Source organism: Fonsecaea pedrosoi (genome assembly GCF_000835455.1).
Source record: "Fonsecaea pedrosoi CBS 271.37 unplaced genomic scaffold supercont1.2, whole genome shotgun sequence".
Classification (NCBI taxonomy): domain Eukaryota; kingdom Fungi; phylum Ascomycota; class Eurotiomycetes; order Chaetothyriales; family Herpotrichiellaceae; genus Fonsecaea; species Fonsecaea pedrosoi.
Genome location: NW_013550614.1, coordinates 1,694,075 through 1,712,349, shown reverse-complemented (window position 1 = coordinate 1,712,349; position 18,275 = coordinate 1,694,075). Strand labels below are relative to the sequence as shown.

At 51.6% G+C, this 18,275-nt stretch overlaps 7 protein-coding genes across 7 annotated transcripts in view; 2 read left to right on the top strand and 5 right to left on the bottom strand.

Annotated features, from left to right (window-relative positions):
• Positions 1-139: 139 nt before the first annotated feature.
• On the bottom strand, positions 140-2,585 carry Z517_02582 (uncharacterized protein; the record flags this gene model as incomplete). Its single annotated transcript, XM_013431691.1, has 3 exons — positions 140-1,966; positions 2,022-2,187; positions 2,248-2,585. 3 exons carry the CDS (start codon positions 2,583-2,585, stop codon positions 140-142), a joined length of 2,331 nt encoding a protein of 776 aa, XP_013287145.1.
• A 1,151-nt stretch (positions 2,586-3,736) lies between these two features.
• Z517_02581 (uncharacterized protein) lies at positions 3,737-5,565 on the bottom strand (the record flags this gene model as incomplete). The annotated part of the gene is made up of 3 exons (XM_013431690.1): positions 3,737-4,808; positions 4,865-5,208; positions 5,278-5,565. The coding sequence occupies 3 exons, from the start codon at positions 5,563-5,565 to the stop codon at positions 3,737-3,739; spliced, it is 1,704 nt and encodes a 567-aa protein (XP_013287144.1).
• Positions 5,566-7,414: 1,849 nt separating this feature from the next.
• Z517_02580 (uncharacterized protein) lies at positions 7,415-8,137 on the bottom strand (the record flags this gene model as incomplete). The annotated part of the gene is made up of 1 exon (XM_013431689.1): positions 7,415-8,137. One exon carries the CDS (start codon positions 8,135-8,137, stop codon positions 7,415-7,417), a length of 723 nt encoding a protein of 240 aa, XP_013287143.1.
• A 981-nt stretch (positions 8,138-9,118) lies between these two features.
• Positions 9,119-9,903, top strand: Z517_02579 (uncharacterized protein; the record flags this gene model as incomplete). Its single annotated transcript, XM_013431688.1, has 2 exons — positions 9,119-9,224; positions 9,308-9,903. 2 exons carry the CDS (start codon positions 9,119-9,121, stop codon positions 9,901-9,903), a joined length of 702 nt encoding a protein of 233 aa, XP_013287142.1.
• Positions 9,904-10,231: 328 nt separating this feature from the next.
• On the bottom strand, positions 10,232-11,998 carry Z517_02578 (uncharacterized protein; the record flags this gene model as incomplete). Its single annotated transcript, XM_013431687.1, has 7 exons — positions 10,232-10,374; positions 10,509-10,516; positions 10,637-10,919; positions 10,988-11,269; positions 11,349-11,622; positions 11,685-11,865; positions 11,931-11,998. The coding sequence occupies 7 exons, from the start codon at positions 11,996-11,998 to the stop codon at positions 10,232-10,234; spliced, it is 1,239 nt and encodes a 412-aa protein (XP_013287141.1).
• A 645-nt stretch (positions 11,999-12,643) lies between these two features.
• Z517_02577 (uncharacterized protein) lies at positions 12,644-14,005 on the bottom strand (the record flags this gene model as incomplete). Its single annotated transcript, XM_013431686.1, has 1 exon — positions 12,644-14,005. One exon carries the CDS (start codon positions 14,003-14,005, stop codon positions 12,644-12,646), a length of 1,362 nt encoding a protein of 453 aa, XP_013287140.1.
• Positions 14,006-14,676: 671 nt separating this feature from the next.
• Positions 14,677-18,275, top strand: part of Z517_02576 (uncharacterized protein) — a gene marked incomplete at both ends in the record, with an annotated part of 3,825 nt that continues 226 nt past the window's right edge. Inside the window, 2 exons of the mRNA XM_013431685.1 lie at positions 14,677-15,116; positions 15,271-18,262. Coding sequence (XP_013287139.1) covers positions 14,677-15,116; positions 15,271-18,262 — 3,432 coding nt within the window. The remainder of the gene's footprint in view (positions 15,117-15,270; positions 18,263-18,275) is intronic.

The following is an 18,275-nucleotide window of genomic DNA, read 5'->3' as shown; positions in this document are numbered from 1 at the left end:
AGATCTTCGGCGGTTGTATGGCATCTTTTCTGCGTGCGCGGTTCTCGTTTTGTAGGCATGATTGCTCGTTCTTATTGTCTCCTTCTGTTATAATGGTACAGTACGGCTGAAACTACACGCTCGATCCCCACCCCCTTCTTCACCCATTCGCGGCTGCAAGGGCTTTTCTCTTCCTAGGATCCATGCTCATGGGCTCTGTTGCTTCCACGGTAGTGTCCGGTGCAGCAGGTGCTGCAGGAGGAGGACTAGTGACGCCATTCGTCCTCATCTCCTGTTTAACATTTGCCTTGGACTCGACTTCCTCTTCCTTCACGGCCTTTTCCAGAAAGCCCGGTCTCCACTTCGCCAGGACCTTACTGGTTGCCCCTCTAGCCTGATCATCCCCTTCTCTCCAGATTACTTCGATCGTATCCAACACCATGTCTCTCACTGGCGGCCGCATCAATAGAAGGTATTGCATCGCAAGAATACACATGTTGATCCTTTCAGGATCTCTCGCCAAGCTCTTGACTCGACTCAGAATCTCGCGATCAATGCTGGGGATTTCAGAGAGGAAGCGTATTAACAGATTCTTATCTCGGGCGTCGAGATAGGGGAGGAGGCGATCAATGAGGCGATTTGCCCATCGGGTGTAGTTTGGTAGATGGGCAAGTTCTGGGTGTGTCTTTGCGGTCATTTTGTCGGCGTACCATTCCTCGGTCAACCAAGAGATGGCCATATTAAGGCGAGGTCGGAAGTCTTCGAGGACATACATGAATAGCGTCTGACGGATACGGTTTGCGACATTGGGTGTTTCTTCGGTGTTTTCTGATTTGATGATCTGCCTGGACCCATCCGCGTCGTCGTCGTTCAGGGTGTTGGCGAGGTCATCGAGGCCGGACGGGGCTCTGGTGGCCAGGCGCATGAGGATTGTTGCCCAAGAGTCTCGATCGTTACCACTAGCGGCTATTCGATTTAGGCCGAGTTGCTGCTTCGTATGAGAGTGCCCCGTAGCCTCGAGTGACGCAACCAGTTGAAAGACATGTCCAACCGTCTGATCTGATAATGTCGCGACTTCCGTCCCAGTCAACGGCGGGGGTTTTGGTAGCTCGAATGGGCCCAACTCAAGAGGTGGCTGCGCTAGCTCCTCCAATGCCCTCTCTGTGGTCGACAGGGCCGTCGGCTCTGTACCAGTGACAAACTCAGGATCGTAATCGTCCTCATCATCGATACCTGTAGGTCCTAGCATGGGCACATCAGGCACAGGGGTGGGCTGATTGACTTTTTGCAAGTGAGTATATCTGGATCGGATTGCATCAATCGCAACATCCAGTGAGTTCGAGTCCACGTGTTGCAGGAAGACCGAGGTTACAGTGCTGACAATGTCAGCAGGGAGAAGAGTAACATCAAATTGCTGAAGACTGGTATCTTCCGTGAGGGTGAATAGGTGGGCATAGGTGTTGGGCGGTGGAGGCATGGGTGGAAATTTGCGAATTCCCGCCGTGAGCCTCTGCCTCTTTGCATCATCCAACCCGTCGGTGGGTTCAGCCGGGCGTTTTTGTCCCGTAGGCTCTGCAAACAGCGTTGAACGTGACTGTTGGAGGCGCATGAGGTATGCCTGGATCTTCTGTTCCAGAGGGTGATTCGGGACAGCCCTCAAAGCCCATCGTAGCAAAGCCCTCGTTGTTCTCTCCATTGATCTTATAATGACAATCATTCGAGGGGTCAGCGGAGCATTCGCCTGTTTCATTGGATTGAAGTTGAGAATCGCAGACACAATCTTGGTGGAAATGGCGGGGCGTGTTCGTATGAGGACCGCCAGGCAGTTGAGCGTCGCATCAACAAGGATGGGATCCATCGTGGCCTCCTGGAATACGCTCAACAGTCTGTCCAGCAGGCCGGATGCCTCGGCCTCCAGGTTTGGGAGCTGCAGTAGAGGATGTGTTCGTGGGACCAAGGCAATGGAAATCTCGTTTTGCTCGGGGCGCTGCGTGGCGTTAGCAGGGACATTACAAGGCAAAGATCGCGGCAGGTGAACTGACTCGAGGATCTGAGATCAAACCAGGGGTCTCTACATGGACGACCTTTTGCACGAATTTGATGCAACAAACCCGGACTGCGATGGGAGCAGAATCCATGCGTTGAAGAATGTTTAATTTGATCCGACTCATTTCCTGCCACAACGTCGTTTCTGTAGGGTGTGAAATTCTAGACGCTCTCGTTAGAATCGGGCCATCTAGTCTTGATACTATCTGTCCAACCACATACACTCGTCTGAACACCAGAGGGTATAGACTCGCAGCCGCTTGTATCACGCTCTTGATCACCGCAGGATCTTCACCAGGTGTGTCCAACATGGTTCGTAGGGTAGGCAACACGTCGGAGGAAAGCTGTTCTTTCTGCGCATTGGGGAGAGAAGGGCTCGCGAATGCCTCTGCTAGAAATTCCGCACCCCATCTTCGCACTTCGACGTGCGCCGAGGGACCGATGATGGGTAATATCCCTGGGAGGACTTGATTGTATACTTGAGGATCTCCCAGAGCGAGTTTACGCGCCGCTTCAAGCTGGGAGATCATCTCCGCAGCCGAAGAAGTCGTCCCGGCCATGTCGAAGACACGCAGGGGTGGGAATCAACGGACGCAGCTATCGACAGTGGGAGATTCACGGTTCTACGAGAAAATGAGGTTGGGGATAAGGACCGGTCGAGATTGCCGTGATTCTATCGAGGAGGGCGGCATCGAGTCAAAGAGGAATGTTGCGATAAAGAAACAAAAGAAATTGTTAAGACAATAGTTGAAAGTCGACAGGAGGACAAAGTCGAGATCAAGGATGATGTTATGGGGTTTGATGATGGAGGTGCAGGTTGCGGCTCCAACTGCGGACCACATAACTCGTGCCCTCCAATGAGGTGCGGGTAGCCTCGTCAGTCTTGGCACTCAGCCTTGGCAGAACGCAGGTTCTCCCTCAGGTGACCCTTTCGCCCTTGTGTAGAGTCCTACTCCGAACGAGGTGCAAGGCAATAAGATTCTACGATTATGTTACAAATATTCGTCTCTAGTCCAGGTTTATTCCTGGGCAGCACAGCCCGTATCGAATAACACGCCTTGCTTATCGTCTTTATGTGCCGACATTGTTGAAGGGTCTCTGATAAGACAGTAATAGCAATATTTTATGGGAGGAACATACATACCCGATGAAAGATCAAGCTCTGTTTGCAGGTTCGCAGCGGTTCCTCGCCCTCATTGCGCAGTCAACGCGCACTCACCACTGCTTGGGGATTCCACACAACCGTAGCGGAGACATGTGGTCGCGTCCCAGGAGGTTCTGTTACCTTCACATTTGCTCCTGCAGCAGCAGATTCGACCCTCGTCTCGGTCCTCAGACCCTGCTATCATAGTCCTGGCGGCATGGTACTTCAGTACACAGATAATGGCACTAGACCCTCGCCTCTCCTCCAAATCTCCTCTGGGAGATGAGGAAGATGTGGTGTTGAGAAGTGAATGTTCCTTTGCCAGATTCAGGTGAGAAGAGGAGATTTAGACACCTCATAGACAGCAATCAATTGGTCTATCGGTATGTTCTGAAGAGGGATAACAGTGGTATGGTCGCTTCATTAGACTCTCATTTCCGCCGCAGTTGCAAAAAAGTCTGCAGAAAATTCTAGTGAGAAGGGATTTCGCTCGAGAAGAGGAAGTAGTTGTTGTACAATGCAGCGCTAAATCACAATTCGTCAAGGGCTTGTGAATCCTGGGGGCGATCACTCCGTCTTGGTTTCTTCCTTGATCTCCGGCGTCTTTTCCTCGTCCTTCTTAGGTTTCTCTTTTTTCACCGTCTTCCACTCCATGCCGACGCCTCCAATGATAGCCGCACAGGCAAAACCGAGGGCGACGTAGAAGACAACTACCAAGGCGTGGTTGTAGACCCGAAGAACCTCCGGCAGTTGTTGGGGGCTGAAAGCACGACGCAGCTCAGTGGCTCCGGTGTTGACAATGTCATGCGGACTGATGTCGGCGATGTTTTTCAGACCCGATATGAGCTTGTTGTCCAGGACATTTTGGGCGAGTGAGACGGAAATGGTGCCGCCGAGACCCTGGCAGAAGAATACCAGGGAGACTCCTGTCGGCGCGTCCTTCTTGTCCAGGACGGCCTGCGCGGCGATGTTGGTTTGTTGTAACCCAAGTCCAACACCGAAACCGTAGAGGACCTGGGCACCGATCCACATAGGGTGTGCCGTGTGAGTGGTGAAGAGCGTAAAGAGCCCAGCTCCAATAGGCGTTAGGATGCCGCCCGCCAGTATTGACGGGTTGTAATACCCTACCCTCGTGACGAAGGCTCCTGATATGATAGACGAAACCACGAGCGCGAGAATGAAGGGTAGCGTCGAGTACCCGGACCGGATTGCCGATGCGCCTTTGATGGCTTGGAACCATATCGACAAGTAGTACACTGCAATCATAAATGACGACCCGAGACAGAAGGCGTAAAACCCTCCCGTGGCAATGGTCCGTTGCGTGGCGATTCGAGGTGGTACTGTACCGGCCTCCTTCCGCCATAGTTGAATGGCGACGAAAGCGATGAGAAGGACACCGAAGACGACAAAAAGTGCGATGATTCGGCCATCGGACCAGTCATATTTTTGACCGCCCCATTGAAGCGCCAGAAGCAGGCAAACAATGCAGGGGATAAAAACAACGGTGCCGGGGATGTCGATCCGGGAGATCTTTTCTTTCAGTGGTAAATTACCCAGAGCTGGCTCCATGTCGTCGATGACCAGGAAGAGGAACGCGAGCACCACCGCACCGATTGGGAGGTTGATGTAGAAACACCATCTTGATCTCACTCAGCTTTGCTGTTCTTGCGATGTTCTGTGAGAGCGAGAACTCACCTCCAACTGACCTTGGTCGTGAAGACGCCTCCAAGTAGTGGACCGGCAACGGAGGCCACCCCGAAGACCGCACCGAGGAGACCCATGTAGAGAGGTCTCTTCTCAAGAGGCGACGCATACATCATCAAGATCATGGCACCATTGAACAGTCCTGCGGCGCCCAAACCGGCGACCGCCCGTCCCCAGATGAAGGCGACCGAGTTCGGGGCGGCGCCACATATCGCAGAACCAATTTCAAACACAAACACCTCGGTGAGGAAGATCCACTTGGGCGAGTAGAAGGTGTATAATCGGCCAAAGAGGAGTTGGAGGGCAGTCGTGGGAAACAGAAATCCGGCGTTGTACTGTCTGGAGCGTTAGCAACCTTTTTTCTCCTGCCTGCCAGCCGCTGCGAAGGAAGGACATCGACCTACCCAGCCAACATCGGCAAAACTTTGAAATTTGTCGGTGATTTTGGGAAGCGCAGTAGCAATGATTGTCCTATCGAGTGCGACCAGGAAGACGGACAAGTAAATGCTCAGCAGGATCAGACTCAGCTTGATGCCAGTGGGATATTTTTCGATGCGGCTCGTGGTTTGTTCGAGGGGGCTTTCGTCTGCGTCGTTTGTTTTATGCCTTTCCAGCTGCGAAGATGTGCTTCTCACATCGTTCGCCTTGTACTCGGTTTGCTCTGCGCCTTCGTCGGTCGCCGACGCCGCCATCTTTGAGACTCTGTTGCTGCCGCTTGAGGACTCTTAGCGATCAAACACTCCGCAAAAGAAAGGGATTTGGCAATTTTGATATAACGATGGAAATATCGATTTATTCTGTACTTGGGCGAACTTTATGCACATTCTCTGGTGTTAAGGGTCGCATGGCACGTATCTCCGGAAAGGGGATTAGTGTGTTTGTTGATTCCCGACTAGTGTTGCAGCTGGCCAGTCACAGTCAAGACAACAGCTCAAGTTCGGATACTAAGTCTCCACTCGGAACAAATGACCCTCCGTCCCACCGAGTTGAAGATCCAGCCAATGATGTTACAGGGGAAATGGCTGAAGCCTTGTGAAAAGACCAGCAGATCACCTCCCTTAGCGAGGACTTGCACAAAATGCGAGTACGAGGAACGATTTTTCTCTTCTAAAGACCCCGTATTGCAACGAGCTAGTTTCGTTTGTCGCTCCTTGTTGTCATTGCAAACGATGTGTGTCTCGAAGATGTGGTCCCTCATTGGGTACGCCTCCACAATGCGAAGGTCCTGGTTGATACGCTGCAGTTCGACACTACATACATAACGTCATCTCCATGCGTTGAACATTTTACCGTATCGACGAATCACGAATACACCCCGTGTAAATGCTGAAGACAAAGGCCAGATTCGGCGCCGACTGATGACCCCCTCCCCGAAACCAAACATTCTCGATGATTCGATGCCGCACAGATCCCCGTCTGCAACCTGGAACAATTCAATTGTGGTCCCAGAAAGCTCGTTTAAGATTCAACAAGTCTTGTTAAATCTCATCTGAGTGGAGCAGATGTTGATTAGATGACGTAGCTAGACCGCGTTCGAGTACGAGTGCAGGAAAGGCCAGATTTCTGCGCACTTGGACTGAACGGGTAAGTAATCCAACGACTGCAAGTGGACGTGCCTGCCACAATTATGGCTGGCGTCTTCGGTTGTACAGAGGTACAGAGGTAAATGTCTCCCTGTGATGGGGATTGCGCCGGATGGTCTCGCCACAACGATGTTCGTCGCTGGGAAATCTATCTGGATGAAGCAGCCTCACCGCACCAGGAAGGCGCTCACCTCCAGATGGTATCTTTTGCTCTTGAAAGGGCCCAGAAAAACGTTACCCATTTGTTGCCACCTTTTCAAACCACGGAACACGCTCCTCTTGAAGAGAAAATTCCACCTCCAAATTTTTCCTGAGGTGAGCAGGACGCCTGGGCTCGCTCTTTGATACATAATGTCAGCGTTGATGGTAGGTATCTCATCTCACTTTGACTCTGCCTCCGTCTCGGAATTCGAGTTGCAGATGTTGTAGGGAGAGAATATTGATTGGTGTATTCGATTCTTACCTACCACATTGGGTGCGACGATATCCCAATCAGGCAATGCCGAGGGGAAAACTGTTCAGCCAATTATCTACAAGCAGTAATCCAGATGCCCAATCGGGGTAAGCTTTGAAAATCCATCTTGGCCCTCGTATTTTCCTCGTAAAATCGGCGAGTTTTCTCGTATAATGCTCGGCATTGCTACGGTGAAATTGACATTTGATTTTGTTTGGGCAAAGAATATCAGATTTGGCAGGAAACCTCTTCTGTATTTGTTCATGTTTGCAACTTGAGTGAAACCCCCTAGTAAAGTGCACCACTTGCCAAAAATACCAGAAATTGAATGGCGGCGACTCCTCAACCCGGGGATATTGATGCTTCAAAAGAGCTATGAGTGACAAGCTTTACATATCCCAGCCGTGACGTTGTCCTCGAGTATCCCCTGTTCTGACTATAACACACTTGTGACACTACAGCCAGGCCAGCGGAGAGAAGGCAGCACCACCGCATCGATCGACCTCAGCGTGCGCTTGAGGTGGGCGCCATCATGGGATGCGTGGACGAACCTCCGGCCGGGTGTGAGGACGAGCCCCCCGGTGCGGATGGACCGGCCTTTGAAGGAGGAGGAGTCATGGGCTGCCTCTGATTGATGTCGGCGTACCAAAATATTGCGAGGAATCTCACCGGCGAGTTCGGAGCGTTCCAAGCTACAGTGAATTCTATCGGTTGCGCCGGGTTTGCGTAGTCGAAGAAGCGAAGCGTTTGTCCTGGCGCAACCACGACGGCGTGCATTGAAGCTCGACCATTGGGACCCTGGGTTGGTGGGAGCAAGATGATCGCCCCCACCCCAGTCGTTCCTGGGATGTTGGCCTGGTTGATTAACGCAGTCAATTGGGCCGCGGTTTGACCTGCATTCTCAAAGTCCTGATGTGTCATTTGAGCGTTCGGCTGCCACATCTGTGGTGGCACAAGAGAGTGAAGCTGGAACGAAGGATTGTAGATGAGGCCCAATTGAGAGACTAACTGATATGTAACGAGTCGAAGTTGATTGAGTGGGTACCCGTGCTGCTGAGCATGTTGCAGGGCGAGGGTCAAGTTCGTATTGAGTATGACAGAAAGGACGGCTGGAACGCAAAATCCTGGGAGGGAGCTTAGGTTCGGCTGAGGTGGTATGTTCATCTGCGGCGGCTGTTGCGGTGGCTGGTGCGGTGGCTGGTGCGGCGGCGGGTTCGGGTTGTTCATGATGGTTTTCGAGGCAGTCCCAGGAGGTCTTGGAAGGGGATGGATTGATGACTAGACGGAACCGGGTTGGGAGTTGATAGACAAAGTCGCCAGGGAAAAGCGAACCCGATGTAGGCAAACCTTGGGTTCTTTATGAAGGGGCTCATATCAGTCTCCCTCCGCCCTTTCTCTCTCGGCATGACCCAGGATTCATCACGACAAGACGGTCTATCGTGGCAACTGGCGTGAGAATGATCCTCTCGAATCGTTCCAAGAATACTGCCACAAGGGGATCAGTCTATTCGGTACCCAAAAAAAAGGACGCTACCTCGCCGTCGAGCGGGGCTTATATGCTGAACCCCGAAGGTGCCGCAAACAGCATACATTCCGGCAAAGTTCTTTTCCCGTTTTGTTTCTTGGGGCAAAGGCGATACGAGATTATATCATCAGTTTCATTTCCGCCCCAAGGCATTTTGCAAGGAAAACGTGGTTCGGTGGCAAGTCACTAACACCTTTTCGGAAAATGTCATGTCGTTTGAGGTCAAGTTCGGCTCTGCGCCTTCCTAATCCAAGTAACAAACAAGTCCGTCAAGCCGCGTGCCAGGCCTCGCCTCGCCATTTGGTACGGCTGAAGACGTCCAACAAATGGGGATTGGATCGTGGCAAGACCCGTCAGCACTTGGATGACAGCAAACAGTGAGCACAATGGTGGCAACACGGACAGGACAGACCATGTGCAAGGCTTGGTCCTATGAATAGGAACTGGAACAGTCCAGGTCATTTTCAACCGATAGACCCTTGTAGTGGTTCTATCTACTGGCACGGCTTTCCTCTCGGGACTCGACATTATGGTCATCATCGAGACTCTCTAGCCCCGGATCTCTGAGATTCGCCAGAAGATAAGAGGACATGTGATAGTCTCGACAGAGTGCGCATTCATACAGCATCCATCCCCGCCTCAGAACAATCATTGAGGAAACGACGTCTCCAGACACCGCGCAGATGGAGGACCATCAAGATCATGAACATGGCGGACCCGATACTTCGGCGATTCAGGCAGAGCTTTGGGACGGCATGCACCGTTTCGTGGACCTACACCAGGGAGATGGTTAGTCAAGGCCCGCCCCCTCGTTGCCCACGGGGGTAAGTTTGCTAATGCCTCACTTCTTATCTCCTTTCTCTCACATATAGCAGATGAAGAATCTTCTCACCACGAGATCCCCGAGCTGACCAAACATCTGGCCGATCTCTGCGAGCAACTCGTGACGGCCGACCCGACCCGCCACATGTACGCCGTGTTACACAAGGACCTGATGGCCGCCCAGACCGGAGATTCTGTCGGAGACCACGGCCTACCTGTGCGACACCCGCTCGAGCAGATCAACGACATCATCTACTTTGAATCGAACCCGGATGCCCATTATCTGGAGATGTTGCGGGGGGTGGTGGACGACCACGAACTCGACTCAATGATTGAAAATGCGCCCAAGCACCATCACTTGCTACACGGGGCGCGTCATCCGGACCACGATGGTGATGGTGATGGTGATGATGATGAGGAGGGAGATGGACAAGGTGACGATGACCAAGACTGGCAGGATGAAGGAGAAGGGCACAACCGATATCAATATGATCACGACAACCCCGAGGGGGATGACTACGATCGTCACGCCGACGGCTATGAGGATCACTACGACCCTCACGGCGGGGGACACGAGGATAACTACGACCAACAAGACGGTGACGAGGATTACGACCACAATAACCACGGTGGAGACGAATGTTGATAAGTAGACTTTTTTTCTCTCAGAGAACATCTTCGTTACAAGGCTATAAGAAAAGGGGATGGGAGAATTGTAACGCTCACGCTCTTCCATGTTTCAGCAAGGACAAAACTGAACTTTTGAATAAATGTGTCAAGATCCTGTTTGAAGGCGGCAGTGACGATGCACAACGGGAAGGGCAAAGCTGGGGACTCTTTTCGTCTATATTTTGATCTGTATAGGAGCATAAATTGGAGATGGCAGGATGAGAAGAGCAGACCAGAGCAGAGACAGTAGTTCATTCTCGAGCCGTCCCACGCCTGCAATAGACCCGTCACGGCCAGGCAGACCCCTAAAGCTGCTCGTTGATAAACAATCCCGCCATGCCCATTCCGGTACCTAGACACATGCTGGTGAGCAGAACCTTTTTCTTTCTCCGCCGGCATTCGCTGAGACCCGTGACTATCTGTCGGACTCCGGTGCATCCAAATGGATCTGTTGTTTCAGCGAGGTTTGTCAGTCTTGATCGAAAAAGATGACTCCACAGAAGGGGAAGAAGGGGATGGACTTCACGAAGAAGTCGTGTTGATTCTGGGTTCATGTTCATGTTCATGGGAGGAGGTACTTACGGCCGAGTCTGCAAGAATCCGTTAGTGTGAATTGACCTGATATTGAACAGAGCTATTACGACGAAGGAAAGAAGAAATCCAGGAGGGGAAAAAAAAGGGGGTGGGGGGGGGGGGGGGGGGGGACTCACGCAATGGCACCACCTCTAGGGTTCAATTTCGTCCAGTCCAGATTAAGATAATCCCGACAATAGACGGCCATGGAAGCAAATGCTTCGTTGATCTCCACCACGTCAATGTCCTTGTCCAGTGACAGGTTATATCGAGAAAGTAGTTTGGGAATGGCCAAGACCGGGCCGATGCCCATGATGCGCGGAGGCAGACCGGCAAGGGCTGTGCCAACGTATTTTCCGAGGATGGGCTGGTTCAGCTCCAAGGCCTTTGAGCGTTTCATGAGAATTAAAGCACCGGCTCCTGTAAAGAAGACGGGAGGATGAGTCTCGAGGCATTTAATCTGCATTGTCCTCGAATGAGCGACTTACCGTCGGTGATCTGGCTGGAATTGCCGGCGTGCGTCGTGTCTCCGTACTCTGCAAAGGCCGGACGAAGGTTCTTGATCCCGTCGTACGTGGTCCCCCATCGGATTTCGTCGCGGGCAAGGGTCGTGTCTTTGCCGTCCTTCTTGACCGTGATAGGGGCAATCTCGTCATCGAACCAGCCGCTCTTCTGCGCCAGCTCGGCGCGTCGGTACGACTCGACGGCAAACTCGTCCTGCCGCTGCCGAGTGATGTTGAACTCTCTCGCCACATTCTCCGACGTGGCGCCTGTATTGTCAGAGGGAGATAGGAGTAAGCAAATGGTTCAATTTCCCATATCTGTCCAGAGTGCGCAGTGTGGGCTTACCCATTGGGAGCATACAGTCCCTCGCCTCTTCGCTGGCGTTCATGACATCGTCGGCAAAGGGTCGACTCAGACGTTCGTTCCCTTCACTCAGAGACTCGGCGCCGACTACCACGCCGACTTCAATCATGCCGGTGATGATCTCATTGGCGATGAATTGCGTCGCCGTCAGGCCTGAGGAGCAGAACCGCGAAACGCTCGACGCACCGGCTGTGTTTGGGAAGCCTGCTGCGAGAGCCGCGGCTCGGACGTAGTACCCAGCTTTGCCATCGCGGACCTGTGGAGATGGGATAACGCAATCAGTGGGATATTCTCCGACGCGGGGACAAGACAGCTTACATTGCCGAGACAGACATCGTCGACCAGGCGCGGGTCAAGCTTGCTTCGGAGTCGGACCTGCTCGAGAATCTTGAAGACCAGGCCATCGAGCGTCGTGTCCTTGAGTCCGCCTTTCTTGGCCTTGCACATGGGCGTCCTGATGGCGAGGGTGATGACTACATCGTCGGGGTTTTGCTTTGCGCTGGTTCGTCACATCGTCAGCCCTGGCCTGACATATACACACAGAAACATCAGCGCCATTCATACATATTGTCTACCGCACTCGAGCTAGAAGGTAGGTGTGAGAGGACGGCGGAAAGGCGTTGGGAGGCCATAGTGAGAAAGATGCAGGGAGCGATGTTGGGCCAAGCTGCCAAATTCAAGACTCAAATAGATAATAACCAACAGTAAATAAACAAGAAAACTTGATTCTTATTTTCTGGTGTTAATTGGAGTTCCTGTGCAGCTATGCTCGAATCGGCCGGCTGTTGACCAGAATTAATAGTTTGAACCTCGGATGAAGGTTTGTATCAGCAGCCGCCGCGGGGTAAAAGCGAATAGGGAAATCGCCGAACTCGAGTCACGAGAGCTGACGAGTGGCGATGGCGAGGCTCCCGAACGAAAAGGGATTAAGTGGCCTTGGGTGGCCTTCGTAATTATTCCTATTACCATCGACCCGTCTCGCCCGTGGACTCAATCCCCAGCCTTAAGCCATCTTGGCATCTTAGTCCCGATCATGGGGAAGATAATACTGTAGATCGTACGAGATTTGACGAGGCTCTAAATGTGGGGCTGTATAGGGGGGGGGGGGTTGGTCGATGCTCGTGTGAATGGGCACAGCAACATACCTGGGTACTAGAGTTTCTGAAGTAACTGGTGTGTAATGAAAGACTTATTCGCTGCGCATACATGCCCTGGTCATTTGTCCATGAGTAGACCTCTCTTCCAATGTCATGGTCCTCACAGGTGTCAAAGCTGCATTATTTGGTAGTTGCTCTAACCCTGCAGAGCTTTTCGCCGATGAGATGGTGAGGACTAGGATGCTGCCTTGTATTTACAGGCGGGAAATCGTGGGCATATGCCTGAGCCTCAAACACCAGAACCAGATCAGAGCCACCAAACTCAAACCACGAAATCTCCTCGCCTTTCTTGACAACATTTCCAACCTTCGAGCCCCTTGACAGGTTCACGGACGAGACTTGAGCCATCCCCATGGGGAGGACCGCCACCATCCCAATATTGGCAAAGCCAGTTGTATCAATCACGATGCAGCCCCGTTGTTGGATGAACTGATACCCGGCACCATCGGGGGCAGACGGCTGGGCAGTGACCGCTTTCCCGGCTTGAACAGCTGACGAAAAGCCTCGTCTTGGCTGTAGCCTTTTTTTGCCATCGTCCCCAACTTCCGCTTCGACTTGCAGGTATGCGCAGCCCTCGACGAGGAATGCTTCCTTCACTGTCCCCGACACTGGAGCATGCTGTCGGTGGTAGTCGAAGGTGTTGAGGAAGACGTGAGCCCACGTGCCACCCTTGAATGTCGCCGTGTACGCAGAGCCTGCAAGCAAGGCTGAAAGTGGCCATTTGACAAGCTTGATGTCAACCACATTCCCTGTATCCATGTATGATGGAGGTGCATCCGGGTCTAGAATGTCCACATTGAGATCATTGTCAATCGGCCATGCATTGTCGAAGGTTGAATCCGCAGGGAAGACCACAGTATTGATGTCTTTGTCAATAGGCCGGACACTGGAATGGGGTTCTTTGAGGAAACGACAGAAAAACTGGTTGAAACTTTTGAAGCCCCCAGTGTCTGAACCAGGGTCGGGAATATGGTAGTCGCACGGGTTGCTCATCCTGTATTTGCTGGCGTCGAGGAAAGTCTTGTACGAGTCTTTTGTGATGGAAGCAGAAGTGTTCAGCCATGACCCCATCCGTCTAGCATAGCCAACTACCCAGTCAGAGAGTGGTCTCATTTTAGGCATGTCGCCTTCAATCGACTCTGGACAGATCTGCGTTTGAAGATCGCAGAGGGCCGGTCGATCAAATATGTAGTAGAAGACGGTGAGAACCTGATAGATGAAACGACTGTCATGTATCTCGGTCGGAATCCAGCTGGTAAGTAGGTAGTTGGCATAATACATAAAGTTATCGGCACTTGTGATGTTCCATGCTGTCAATTGTTCAATTCCTTCGTCGAGACCTTGTTGGATGGCTTTGGCCAGGGACTGATCACCTTGATCGTAGCGGCCCAGCTTTGTGAGGTAACCTTTCAGATAATTGACATATGGATCCAAAGGTCCCGATGTAGGGAAAGGCAACGGAGGAGTCTCGTCCAGAGCCATTGTGATGGAACAGCAAGCAACTAGCTAGAGTACAACTCAGCTCCGGGAGTGTCACAAATTCAGTAAAAGCGAGACACTTATATGTGATCTTGGTGCCGAATCTCTCATATCACCACATGGTAAATGCCAGGTGAGAAGCATGAGCGGGGCTCAATTCTGGCGGCGAGCTGAGACAGGGATGCATCACTGACCAACAACTTGCCGTGGTCCAGCCTGAACACGACATGTCCCGCATGACTGTGGACAGACGCAACTTCAGCTGATCAAGATAGGAGAAGCGCAGTTTTCGAGCAGCTGCACGGAGACATTTTGGGTCCCAGTCCAGCCACCCACGCCTTCCTAACTGAGGCATCGTGTGACCTGGCTCAACTTCTGGTCAGCCTCAGCGTACCCTGCCCCGTGCCTGCCTTGCCTGCCTTGCCCTGCCACGCCTGCTCATGTCGCTGGCCTCTCGCTGCCATTAGATATTCTGCAAAATCCTGTGTAACCACCAATTTGATTGTCCATCGCTATAGCGCCGAATCAGTGCTCGCGCTTGCAAATCACAGTTTGAGTCATTCTGCTTTCCATCTGCCGTTACTGGCAAAAGCCCAGCAGATACGAACCTGAACACCTCGTGAGCGTGGCTAACATTCCCACGCGTCCTTCCACGGTCCTCCCGCTAGCCGTCAATGGAAGCCTATGCTATCCTCTCCGTTATCTGCAATGTCTTCCAACTCATCGAACAGGCCATCGGTGCCGCTAAAGTCTGCAAGGAAATCTACGACCGCGGTTCTCTAGATGAGAACGATAAGATTGAGAAATACGTCGAGGACCTCACGGCCTTGAACAAGGATTTGGTCCTTGTTCTCAACAACAGCAACCCTACGACCCTACCTCCTCGTGCCAATAAGCTACAGCAACTTGCGAACGATGTCTCAAAGACAGCGGTGGAGCTCAAGAAGGAGCTCAGTCAACTGAAACTCAAGAAAAAGCAGGGCGTCAAGGCCAAGGGCATCGCATTCCAGATGATGTTCAAAAGTTTTCGTAGAAGGGATACTATTGACAAGCTTCGAGCAAAGCTGAAGCGGCAGGAAGCGGCTTTGCAATCTTGCCCGGTGCAAGATCTTCAGTAAGTCGACACTTTTGATATATAGGCTTTCTAAATGTGACGCTTGCTGTCATGTTTTGCTTTGGCTAGAGGGTTCTGGGTCGTCGCTGGAACAGTCTCTGCCGAGTCCCTAATCTTCTGTCCCTTGGACTCTGCCTACTAATCTCTTGACTAGTATCAAGGCCGACCAGGACGTCTTGTTTCGACAAAAGGAGTTCGCGGCCTTGTCGCAAGGCCAAAAGGACACCATCACAAAACTATTAGGTCACATTCAACAAGCCTCAACTGACGTTAAATCTTCAGTCACAGCTGCAGAGACAAACATAACGTCATCAATCACAACTGCACAGGCAAATATAACGGCACAGCTGAACAGCCAGCAATATGCTCATACGAAATATACTCAAGATCACGAATCGAATGATCTCAGAATGCGAGTTCTAGATAGCCTGGCTTTTCCCCAAATGTACGATCGGCGCAAAATGATTGATAACCATGTGGGCGAGTTCCGTAACACCTATCACTGGATATTCTATCCACCACCTCGCACCGATTCTCATCAGCAACATGAGTTTGTTGCATGGCTTCGAGAAGGCAGGGGAATCTTTTGGTTTAGTGGAAAGCCTGGAAGTGGAAAATCGAGCCTCATGGCCTATATTTACCAGAATCTTCACACGGGCCAAGTTGGCTTTGATCATCTGAATGTCTGGGCCCAGCCGCAATCTGTCCGCCTACTCAGTTTCTGGTTCTTCAGGCCCGCCAGCTGCGTGTTTCTGAAATCTTTGGAAGGGTTTTGGAGATCACTGTGTTTTCAGATCCTGGAAGCAGACGAGACGCTGGTCGAAACGATCCGTGACAACAACAACGGCTCGGCTCCTGAAACTCTCAGGTCATTCTTTGGCCAAGTACGACCGCATGCTGAAAGTTGCACGAATGCTGAGCTCAAGGCCTGGTTCATATACTTGGTAACACATTCGCGATACCGTTTCTGCATCCTGGTTGATGGTCTTGACGAAGTTGAGGATGATGGTGAGCGCAGATCTCTACTCGAGGTTATACAGCATATCGGAAAACTTACTGGAAAGGTCAAGCTCTGCTGCTCAAGTCGACCCGAGCGACCGTTCCACGACACTCTCTGTCAGTATCCTTCGCTGAGATTACAGGATTACAATTACGAAGACATCGAGCTACACTGTCACAACCGGCTTGGTAAAACTAAAGCCGCAGGTTACACTTGGCACATCGCCAACAGCGCCCAGGGCGTCTTCCTATGGGCTGCTTTAGTTGCCACGCAAATTTTGTCTGGTATAGAACAGGGTGACAGCGACGCAGATCTCGATCTGCGCTTGGCAGAATGTCCTGCCGAAATGGATGAACTCCTCATGCTTTTACTCAAGAGACAGGACAAATTCTATGTAAAGCATCCGAAACCATATCTGAGCCTGATTGCTGTGGCGACGCTCGCTGGATGTGACATCACCCTGTTGGAACTACTTCTTGCGTCTCAGGAACAGAACGAGCTCGCTGCCAATTTCCCAGACAACGTTCTTCCATATTGTCAAGAACTCTCTAATCTCCCAGCCATTGACAGGGCTCAAAATGTGATTACCCGGTGTGCAGGTCTTGTTGAATGTGTGGATAATGTCTTCTACGACAACTCCGAAGCGTGCCATTCTGAACCTCTAACCACGTTGCAAAATACGAGTGTGCGATTTATACACCGATGTGTGTACGATTTTCTACTCGACAAAGACCGGTGCGGTACCGCACTTGTTGATGCTTGTGGCATATCTGAGCAAGAAACATTCAAGCGAATGGTGCTAGCCTCTGGGATATATTTCATCATCAACAGCAACAGCAAACTTGCACCTACATGGATATGTATGCTCTACAGCCAAGGGGTACCCAAGAGTCACTGGACTCCGCTTGAAACAACTGTCCTTGATACTGTCTTCTCGGTTCAGCAAGCGCGATTTCCTATGCCACTTCCCATGCAAACTGCCGGTTTAGATGATGAGGGGAGACCTCTCTTCCATGACTACGACCATAATTACCGTCAAGAAATTTGGTGTCCTCATCTCTCCTCTGTCGACAATCGCCTACTTTACGAAGCTGCAAATTACTGCGTATTGCCCTATCTCGAGGAAAAGCTGGTAAATTTCGACCAGAAATACAGGATCCTCGCCATTGAATTCTGCATCCTGTGCCTGATCCGCACTGACGGCTGCTTTCGTAACTTGGGTGGTGTTAGCCACTTCCTGGGCCTTTTCCAAACAAAGCTATCATTGAGTCAAGATCTCACAATCTTTTACGTGCCTGGAGAATTGGATGGAAGTTTCTTGTCGACGTGCCCGTTCTATGAACACGTCCACCTCGCATCAGCTGCATTACTCTCTCGATGGGGTGCTCGATACACGACGAAGGTTAGGCAAGATTTGAGGGAATTGTGCTCAAGTCTTCGGCCTGGAAATGGCATCAGACCACGCATTGACGGTTGGTCCATTATGGACACAAATTATCAAACAAATTATCATTATGTCATTGACGCTTTCCCTGTACCGGACCAAGGAGCAGCATTTCGGAAGAACTCGAAGTGGGATCATGTTTTGGCCACTTCTATGTTGCTACACGAACCTGAAGAGCTGAGTTTCTCCCAGTATTCTCCATCGGGATCTGATTTCTTCTTCGATGTCGAGCCGAGAATCAGTACGGCTCTATCGCAACTGTTAGTAGGAGAATCACGGATTAACGATGCTAGACATTTCATTCTGTCAGGGCACTTCGCGGACATCCTTAATTGCCATTTAGATGTATTAACGCCTTGGAACATTGCGTCAATTGTCAGTAGCGGCATCGTCAGTGTCGGCCCTTACAATCACACTCCTCTCATCTTTTCAAAAGGCCGATTTAAAGGCGTGGGTAAGTACGAGGCAGGATTCTGGGGACGGCGTTTGAGGCGTGGAAAATTTGACGAGCATTTCGAGTCTGGCCCTGAGAATGACCCTATTCTGAAAGAAATTATGGACGTCCTCAAGGACCACTGGCGCCCTGATCCTGTCTATCATGAGACAAGTGATGAGGACGGGGACGGGGATGTGGACGAGGACGGGGATGTGGACGAGGACGGGGATGTGGACGAGGACGGGGATGTGGACGAGGACGGGGATGTGGACGAGGACG